General features: G+C 39.3%; 1 gene segment (V, D, J or C); it reads right to left on the bottom strand.

The window, feature by feature from the left end:
• Positions 1–677: 677 nt before the first annotated feature.
• On the bottom strand, positions 678–10,606 carry LOC122543712. The segment is given in 2 exon segments: positions 678–1,003; positions 10,544–10,606. Coding segments are annotated over 2 exon segments (372 nt in total).
• Between the last annotated feature and the right edge of the window lie 573 nt (positions 10,607–11,179).

Below are 11,179 nucleotides of genomic sequence, written 5' to 3'. Positions count from 1 at the left end.
CCACCGAATGGTTCAGAAAAACAAAACAATTATTTTTATTCGCACATACTGTTATCTGATGAGTTCAGATTTCTAAATGTGCTTCTAACATTTTATGGCAGAAATATTAATTATCCAACAGGCTTTTATATTCAATCGGCTTCTGGACGGAAATCTGTCTTTTTAAATTATTGCTATAAACAACAATAATCGCAATGATTCCTTCGTCTCGTGAAAATATCCCTTTTCACTTTATTATATTGTAAATTCTTAGTGTTTACGTGTGTATTTTTAAAACTGAGAGGTGTTCAATTAGTTTACTGTAATTACCAAGGATTTCCTCACCTGGCAGCTATTGCATTGCAGAATTTTACATCAAAAGGTTGTCTGTTCTTTTTTTCTCCTAAAACAGTGTTACACAGATATTGTTAGTACCAAGACGGTTGCGGAGTTTGTATTTTAAATGAATGAAGAGTTTACAGGGAGCCTCAAATAAACAATCCTCACATGGTTGAAGGGGCAATCAGGATCAGTGCTTGCTGAGAGCAATTTGAAATGGTATTTTGTCTCGATTGTCCTCCAGGACGTTTCACTCACAGTTCTGCACCACATTTCCACTTATGAAACACTGTTAAAAAAAACCGCTGAAGGTGCAGCATCTGTGACCCAGAAACCTGTGATAGTTATTGTACGAGGCTTCAGCTGGTTCGCGTCACTGTGAGACTCGTTGCACAGTAATATACTGCGGCGTCAGCCAGAAGGATGTCCGAAATTGTCAATTGGTAAAACTTGTCTGTACGCTGGAAGGCAATAGAAAACCGGGTCTGAGCGAAATCCGCCTTCTTTTCAGCCTCAGCATTCGTGTACCTCCAGACTGCGAACTCGGGCTGCCTGCCTGGATATTGACGGTACCAGAACACGTAATTAGGGCTTCCAGTGTAAGTGCAGTTAAAGGTGACATCTTCTCCCTCCGTCTGTGTGAGGTAAGGAACCCGCTGAGTGACAGAATCTCCATCGCTCAGATCTGGAATACAATGTTACGGAACGCGGAAATCAGTAATGAAATATGCAAATAAACTGAACTGAAGATGGAATTTCATGGTGTAAACAGGACAGACAGAATTGAGAGCAACAAAAAGTGCCTTTAGCACATCACGCTCATGTCCATGCAACTAAAAGCAACGAGTAGCCTGCTTACTTCTCCCTGTAATTCTATCTGTAAATATCTCCAACCATTTCTACATCCCTATTTTTATGCACGTTCTTTAAAATACGTCTTTCCAGTTGTCTCAAATACCCCTTGTGGAAAAAAACAGCCAGATTCTCGACATTCTGCATCTAAAAAGAATTAGTTAGAAATCTGTTTTGGATCTTGTGCCACTTAATTATTTTTCAATTAAACTTATAAATATGAAATCCTTCCCAAGTACAATATTCCCTTCTCTGTCCAGAACCTAAGACCGTTTAATCAGTGTAAAGATGTCAGTTTGCTTACCCTATAGTCTTGTGACCAGTAGGGAATAGATCAGAAGCTTAGATATTATTTTCTGACTGTTCAATTCTTGAAATTCAAGCATCATCTGCACAAGTCGTATTCCATGTGCGGTTGTATACCTTAGGTCTACAGCCAAGAATGACACAAGAAGTGCACATCCCAGTGTACAAATGCTCAGATACTTATCTAATGCGATCATTCTGCTTCAAAAAATGCATACATCTGGGGATTAAATCCTCGTTTAAAAGTTCAGTTCTTACCAATAAGAAATGTTACCCACATCAGAGAGAGGACGGACAGCCACATCACTGCTGCTCCTGATGCTAGCGATGTTTCAATACTTCACAACATTGCAGAGTGTCAGGCAATAAAACACTGCCAGCATTGGCTTGTTCAATTGATGTCACTTCCTGAGGATTACGCGATAGAATGACTCGAGACTGATCGTCTGATGATGTAGATAGCTGGAAATGTGTTGCTGGAAAAGCGCAGCAGGTCAGGCAGCATCCAGGGAACAGGAGAATCGACGTTTCGGGCATAAGCCCTTCTTCAGGAACGTCGATTCTCCTGTTCCCTGGATGCTGCCTGACCTGCTGCGCTTTTCCAGCAACACATTTCCAGCTCTGATCTCCAGCATCTGCAGACCTCACTTTCTCCTGATGATGTAGATAACCATATGTCTAAGTCGATGTCAGAGAAGAGAAACAATAATGGGCATTGTAATGAGTAGCGTATCAAATGAGTAAGCAAAGACACGTTTGTCTGAAACTGAGCGTTTTAGACACTTAATGGTCTGAAATATGTCATTTACGGGAAATAAATATATTTGTTGAAATTCAAAGTTCCTTTTCACTCACTGGCACTCGTCAGTTGGGTTTAGAGAGTGGTGACATCTGATAAACTTCAATGCGTGACATATGAGGGAATGGTTATCCCTACTCACTCCGTGTTAGCAGCACCAAAACAGCGAGCGAGGGCAATCGGCAGCGTATGTTAGAGGGGACTTGTAATAACTCCATCATACTTAATCTGCCTGTTGCTAACTGTGGAATTAATTTGCAACGGAAAGCTCGTTCATTTCTTTGGTTTGATAGGAACAAACAGGCTCTTTGTTAAATAATGGTCAATGTTTCTCCTTGCACAGCCCTTCAGCTGTTCACTTGGTTGCCAACGTAGTAGTAGTTTTGTGTGATACTCCCGCTTGAGTCCTCTCGTTGTCACTTTCAGTTTTCAGTAATATATTGCTCTGACAGTCATCAACAGCTCACTGTTTGTAAAATTACCCCCACTTTTTACACAGTCGATGTAGACAGAAAATCTAGGAAATCCTCAGCTCTGATAACATCAGCAGTTACGAAGTTAGGAGGTGAGGAAGTTAGAAATGTAACTTAGGCTTGTTGGGCATTTTCCCGATTCTGCTGATATAGTTGCAATGAATGTGCAGCAGCCATCTTCAAATAACTTTTACGATTTGCCACCATTAATTTTGAAAACTTATCGCTGTTTGCACTTCTTCCAAACGCAGAAATTTACAATTGCAGAACTTCAATTGGTTATCATTATGCTCTGGCATTATCTGATAACTCATCTTCCTCAAATTATACAGACATCACATCTAAACGATATCAGGGCTACCTGCATGGAGTAGTGTGTAAATTTTATAATGAGGTACCAGTTTTGAGAGCTGCAGTTGCGAAGAATAAATATAAAGTAACAGCCATGTTTGGAGGCAGTTGATGTGAATTTTCATAATGCAAACTCACATTGCAATAGTTACACGCAAGAATGGAGTTAACATTCAGTGACATCACGAGTTTCTGCCGATTAGTTAAGTGTTGACATGGTTAGAAGCTGACAGCCATCTGCTCACTGTTCGTTTATTCTCCAGTTCTTGACATGAGAGGGCCCAGTTCAGGAGTTGAACTCAATGTCATCCGTTCAATTACTTATATCTTGGAGATGCATAGATTGAAGTGAAATTGCCCATACTATGTTGTTTTGAGTGCCAATGATTAAGGTGTCTATGCATAGACACTTGAACTTCGGGCAGGTAACGTATTATGGCCTCCAAAGGATTAGTGCTATAATGATGATTTAAACTCAGTGATGTCGCTAAGATGGTGTCTGCTTCACACAGTATCAGTGAAGTTAGGACTGATTGATCGGCTGTGTAGGAATAGCGGTTTGTTAGCAGTAGATATGTAATTATAAAACGTGGGAGCTGCTCTGTCAAACAAAAACACACATGTTGACATTCATAATAATTTAACTGTCTCTTTGACAGTTTGTAATAAAACACGACATGTATTTCACTGAGTTTTAATTGATGCTCCTTCACATGAAAGGATTTACTGTGACTGGGTTATTGCAGACTCCTTATTGACGTTTACCAGCAAGTAGAAAAACCTAATGTTCAGGCGAATACTTTCTAACAGAAAATACTCAACGTTCAAAGGCAAACTCAATCCAAATTTTCGACACAGCACTTGCATGTTTTGAAATCATGGTGGATCAGAAAAAAAACATAGTTAACATTCTGAAACCAATATTCTTTTCCGCAGAGGGACAACGTACCCTCAACATTAGTTCTCTTTCTATAGATGTTGCCAGATCTGCTGAATTTCTGCAGCGATTTCTGCTTGTGTTTCACATATGGAAAATGTGTTGTAATAAGTTATGGAGGAAGGTATACCAGCACATTTTGAAATTCAGTTACTCATCAGGAAAGCTAAATTAGGACTGATTATTTTTTCAGAGAATTGTGAGTCCATTGCAAATCGACTGGATAGAGGACAACAGGCATATGTATCATTTTGGAGTGCCAGGAAACACTTGACAAGGTACCTCAGAATGGTTTGTCAGGAAATAAGAACCCATTGTTGGAAGTGCAATATTGCTATGGATGAGGAATTGACTGATAAACATAAAAAGCGAATGGGGAAAGCAGTTAATTTTCAGCTTGGCCTCCTGGAACTATTGGGGTCCCATTGGGATCACTGATCCGATGATAATATTTTCCAATATGCAAACGTTCATACCTTGGAGAAAGGAACGAATGCACTGCAGCCAAATTTGCAATTGATACAAAAATAAGTAAAATCGCAAACTCTGAAAATAATACAACTGGTATAAGAGAGTTAACAGATGCTGCAAGTGGGCGATATATTAGCATTTGACGGGTAGTGTGGAAACGTGTGAAAGAGTAAACAGCAGTGTTCTTTTTCAAATGGACTGAAAGTGAAGAAAGTTGCAATACAAAGAGAATTTAAGGTATACGTGCACAGAACACAGTCAATAGTGCTCACGTGAATCAGGTAATCAGAAGGATAACGGAGCGTTGGCCCTACGTCAAGAGGTTTGAAACTTCAGAGCAGGGAATTCGCAATTTAACTGTTCAGGACACAGGTATCACAGTTGGTGTTCTGGGAGCATTTTGACCCACTTATTCAAATAAAGGCAAAGTTTCATGAGAGTCAGTTCAGAGGTAATTCATTAGAATAATCGCGAGACTGAAGAGATTTTTCGTACAAACAAAAAAAAAGGATTCAAACAGTAGAGATAACAGTTCAGTGGAATGAGAGGTCATCTTTTTGAAATATATCAGACTGCGGCCATTACCATTGAGGACTTCTCGGGGTAAACACTGGGACAAATGCTTTCATTCATGTGAGAGTGTGGGACTAGAAGGAACAGTCTCAGAATAAAAAGCTCAAATTAAGACAGAGATGAGGAAGAATGTCTTCGCTCCGTGAGTGCTACTCTTCAGCACGTTGCCATAGACCGCTATTTGGACAAAATTTCATTAACAATGCCAGCTAAAATATTTTAAAATATAGTCTGTAACTTAAACAAAATTTCAAAGGATAATGGCCCTTCATTGAGTAACGTTTTTCTTTTTTAGTTTCATTCCGTCATGAATTGAGGATGTCACCATGAAAGACAATATTAATCTTGAACTGAGTTCTTTCCAGGTCTTCTCAGAGAGCAAAGGAGAGTCCACATTACAGACTCCTTATGTATGAAGTGGAATGCACACCTCACCAGATAATTTTGGCATCCTTCTTCCTGTAAATGATGTCAGTATACAACAAACCCATTACTCTTTCACGTCGACCGCTACTTGTGCTACGTGATTTCAGAATTTAACTAACTGAATTTGCATTGTGTCAGGCATTCTGTCTGCGATCTTCAGCCTGAGCTTTTTTTAATTCGAAGGAGCAGTGACATTACTACAACACGACCGTTTGCCCCTGCAACGTACATTCCCTCATGTTGTTATGCTATTTCTTAATTCAGTATTTACGTTCTGGAATTAAAATATTGAATACTTGGAGGTATTCATTTGCGAAGCAGAGATGATGGCATAGTCGGACATTATATTTGCTGATGCTCTCTCTCTACTGGACGATTCTTCATTCCCCAATCTGGTGCAGTAGAAATGGCCTCGATTATCTAAAATTGTATTTCCAATGATTGAACCTCCAGCTGGTTAATGTTAAATTATCTTGAAGCTTTTACTCAAGATATAGATTATTGAAACATGAGGGGTAATCTTGCCCATGTATAAAGAATAGGGCACAAATTGGAAACGTAAACATAATTAATTCCAATCAAACAGGTCCGAGTATGTCTGAGATTCATCGAACACATCATCAAATTTAGACTGCATGGTATCCCCACCATGGCTTCCATTTCATGCTATTCACCTCTCAACTGTCTCCTTCTCTTTGGCCAAGATTTGTTCTAGGAGAGATTTCTGCCGGTACACAAATCTTGCTACAGATATGATCAGCAAAGAAATGTGGCAGGGATCTGTATTTCTGCATTGACAGCGAACATCCACCAGTGCAGATGTACAGAGACAGGAATCAACATGTGCAAATGCCTTCCGCCATTCCTCACCATTGTATCCGCTGACAAAACCATGTCCTTGTCAGAACAGAACTCATTGTTGCAAATCAAATATTATTTTTGGTCGAATCACCGTGAATGTGACAATTGCGTTGGTCAATCTGATTTTGGTGGAGATTCTCGCTTTTTAATTTGGCATTTTCCATGTGTTGAAATGGAGCCAGCAGTACACAATTGAACAACCCGTTGCTGAAATGACAGTTGAAGAGGGAAAGAATATCTCCCCAAGCTGCAATTTGAAGAGGAGTAATGCAAATCTTATGTATTGTGGTACAGGTCGCCTCCACAGTTCATCTTTCGACTTACTGGGACCAGTGTGTAGAAATATAACTGCATCAGTAATGCATTTTACTCTCAGCTTTAAAAGAAACGTGTAAGAGATTAAACTAAAAGTCAGAAATACCCTCTCCTCCTACATTTTCATGCACCTATGTGCCAGTTAGCACTGTAGTGAAATGACAAATATAGCAGATCTCGTACAAAAATCCATCCTTCAAGTTCAAGTTAGTGATCACCAGAAGGCGCCATCACACTGGGAAGCATGGACAATTGCACCCTGACTAGGAGAGACCCACAAAATGTTCTGAGAGATGACAATGATGAGACCATAAGACTGAACAGAAACAGACGACATTTCCTTGCATACTTAGTTTATATTAGTGAGTTCTACTCACGAAGCAACAAGTTTTGAATATTGTTGTTGTGACACGGGGTAATCTCCCCTGCTAATTTAAACTACCCAGACAGGAAATGTTCCCCTTGTGCTGTAATCTGTCAGAATTTGAGAGGCAAAGACCGATCCCAGAGAACACAATTTAAAGTAAACATTAAAAACTTTATTTTTAAGTCCAACAGAGAATAATAAAGCCAACAACTATTTACGCATGTGTTTCTCTTAACCATGCTTATACCTCCCACTCTAAAATGTTCCCCTTGTGCTGTAATCTGTCAGAATTTGAGAGGCAAAGACCGATCCCAGAGAACACAATTTAAAGTAAACATTAAAAACTTTATTTTTAAGTCCGACAGAGAATAATAAAGCCAACAACTATTTACGCATGTGTTTTTCTTAACCATGCTTATACCTCCCACTCTACAATACCTGTCTGATAAAAATAATCCCGATTAAAGTTTACAAAGAAAACAATGACGTTTCAAAACCAGTCAGTTTCGTCGATTCTCCTTTGCAGATTTTCATCTGTATGTCTTCTCTCGGTCAGTTTCATTTTTGTACTGTGCAAACGGCTTATGGGCAGATATCTTTCAGAGAGCTCTTCAGCTAGCAGCCCATATGTTGGTCCTTGGCAATTCTCCTATTATCCGTTCAGAATGTCCGGTTTTCTACCCCATAACACCGGATCGCTTATTTGGCATTAATATTATCAAAATCCAGCGTTCAGAATTGATTCCACTTTGGTGTCTTGGAGCAGAATTGAAAATGATTGGCCGAATTTGAATTTGATTTTGTTTCATGGAAATTCATCCGCAGCTATTTGTTTTGACCGACTGTTACATTCTTACTTTGTTCAGCAGTCTCTGTGCTTTGGCAGTCTTTGCTACCTTTTCAACTGTCTTAAAATTACAGCACACATCTACACCTTCATAACACCTCGCCCTGAAATTACACAAAAAACACCATTACAATTGAAATATGGCTTGGGTATTTTCTCTACTCCTGACCCGTAACGTCATGACATACATGTGATTTTAATCTCAGTTCATATTAACTTCTTCCCACATAGACATAAAACATTCAAATGGCACCAATCGTATCTGTGCTTCATCAGTTAGATGAATAACGCAACTGCAATTACATTCTTATGATCTGCAACATGTACGATTCTTGAAAAGCTGTGATTTGATGTGTATCTAAATATTTAACAAAAGAGATTAATAGATGCGGCATTGAGGAAGGTTTTGTCTTTTCCATCCTTGCTTCTCAGCAAATGGCACAGTGGCTCAGTGTCTAGCACTGTTGCCTCAGAGCACCAGGGACCCGGGCTCCATTCCAACCTCGGGCAATTGGCTGTGTAGAGGTTGCACTTTCTCACCCAGTCTTGGGTAATGCGGTTTCCTCCCAAAATCCATAGATGTGTAGGTTAGGTGAAATGGCCATTTGAAGTTGCCGTTATTGTTCAGGGATGTGTAGGTTAGGTGCATTAGTTTGTCAAATATCGGGCAGCTTTGTAGGGAAACGCGTCTGGGTGGTGTTCTCTTTGGAGGGTTGGTGAGGAATGGATGGGACAAGGAGCCAGTATCCACACTGTAGGGACTCCATGATTTAATCTGAACATTATTCAAAAACATTATTAGGAAATTCGCATGGTTTTGTAAATTAAAAACTTGCGGACAGAATAGCTTCCCTCAATGTCTGACTTGACATTGTTTTCCAATCGTTCAATGATATTTAAAGTTAACATAATCGCACCACGGAAAGGTGCAGAAAAACAAAACAATTACTTTTATTCACGCATAACGTTATCTGACTAATTCGGATTTCTAAATGTGCGTCGAACGTTCTATGGCACAAATATTAATTATCCAACCGGCTTTTATATTCGTTTGGATTCTTGACCAATGAAACCTGTTCTTTCAGATTATTGTCATGAACTGTTGGCGATCTTCCTATCAACTGGTGAAAATATCCCATTTTCACTTTATTGTATTGTAGATTCTTAGTCTTTATATGTGTATTTTTAAAACTGATATGTGTTCAATCAGTTTACTGTAATGACCAAGGATTACCTCGCCTGGCAACTATTGCATGCTGGCATTCCACATCGAAAAGCTAGCTGTTCTTTTTCTTCTTATAAAACGGAGTTACGTGGATATTTTTAGTATCAAGCCGATTGCAGAGTTTATATTTTCAATGAATATGAGTGAGGACCTTACAGGGAACCTCAAATAAACAGCAAAGACTTCGGACCTCATATGATTGAAGCGCCAATCGGAATCAGTATTTGGTGAGAGCAATTTTAAATGGTCTTTTGTCTGGATTGTCCTCCGGGACTTTTCACTCACAGCTATGCACCACAGTTCCACGAAACCCTGTTAAGAACAACGCTGAAGATGCCGCATCTGTGACCCAGAAACCTGTGATAGTTATTGTACGAGGCTTCAGCTGGTTCACATCACAGTGAGAGTCATTGCACAGTAATATACTGCGGTGTCAGACAGAAGGACGTCGAAAATTGTCAATTGGTACAACTTCCCTGCATGCTGGAGGGCAGAAGAAAATCGGGTCTGAACGAAATCCGCCTTCGTTTCAGTATCAGTACTCGTATACATCCTGATTGCGAACTCGAGCTGTCTGCCTGGATACTGAAAGTACCAGAAGACATAATTAGGGCTTCCAGTGTAGGTGCAGTTTAAAGTGACATCTTCTCCCTCAGTCTGTGTGAGATAGGGCTCCCGCTGAGTGACAGAATCTCCATCGCTCAAATCTGGAAGACAATGTTATGGAATACGGAAATCAGTAAAGAAATATGCAAATAAACTGAACTGAAGATGGAATTTCACGGTGTAAACGAAATTTAGACCGAATTCAAAGTAACAATAAGTCCATTTGGCACGTCACACTCATTTTCATATAGCTGAAAGTAAAAAGCATCGTGCTTATTTCTCCCTGTAATCCTATCTGTAAATATCCCCAATCATTTCTACTTCCCTCATTTTATCCACTTGCCTAAAAATCGATTTTCCTATTGTCTCAAAAAGTCCTTGTGGTAACAACAGCCAGATTCTAGACATGCTGCGGATAAACAAATTTATTTAGAAGTCTGTTTTGGATCATCTTGTGCCGCTATTGTTTTTCAATTAAATGTATCAATATGGAATCCTTCTCAAGTGCAATATTCCCTTCCATAGCCTAAGATCTTTTGATCACTGTAAAGACGTCAGTTTGATTACTCTATAGTCTCCTGCCCAGTAGGGAATGGAATAGAAGCTTACATATTATTTTCTGGCTGTTAAATTCTCGAAATTCGAGCATCGTCCACAAAAATCGTTTTCCATGTATCCTTTTATCTCAGGCCGAAAGATAAGAAAGAAACAAAAAATGCACATCCAAGTGCACAACCTGCTTGGATATTCTGGATCATTCTGCTTCAAAAATGCATTTATCTAACACTAAACCATCTTATAAACTTCAGTTCTTACCAACAAGAAATGTTATCAACACTAGAGAGAGGACGGTGAGTCTCATCGCTGTTGTTCCTGATGCTAGCGATGTTCCAATACCTCACAACATTGCAGAGCGTGAGATAAGTAAAAATTGACAGCATTGGCTGTGTTCAATTGATGTCATTTCCTGAGGATTATGCGATAGAATGACTCGAGTCTGATAGTTTGATGATGTCAATAACCATAAGTCTGTGTCTATGTCAGAAAAGAGAAATTAATGGGATACTGTAATAAGTAGAGTATCAAATGAGTAAGCAAAGACATTTTACCTGAAACTGAGCATTTTGGCCACTTAATGGTCCGAAATATGTCATTTCCAAGAAGAAAATATATTTGTTGAAATTGAAATTCCTTTTTCACTCACTGGCACTAGTCAGTTGAGTTTAGAAAGTGGTGTCGTCTGATAAACTATGCGTGACATACGAGGGAAACATTATCCCTTCTCCCTCCATGTTAGCAGCAACAAAACAAAAATGGGCAATAGTCAATGTATGTTAGAGGCGAGTTCTATTAACTCCACCATATTTAATCTGCCAATTGCTCACTGTGGAATTAATTTACATCGGAAAACGCGTTCATTGTTTTTTTTCGGTTTCACAGGAGCAAGCAGTC

This window comes from Chiloscyllium plagiosum, chromosome 44 (genome assembly GCF_004010195.1).
Source record: "Chiloscyllium plagiosum isolate BGI_BamShark_2017 chromosome 44, ASM401019v2, whole genome shotgun sequence".
NCBI classification, from domain to species: domain Eukaryota; kingdom Metazoa; phylum Chordata; class Chondrichthyes; order Orectolobiformes; family Hemiscylliidae; genus Chiloscyllium; species Chiloscyllium plagiosum.
Note: the sequence above shows the minus strand (reverse complement) of the source record. Positions and strands in the feature narration are given on the sequence as shown.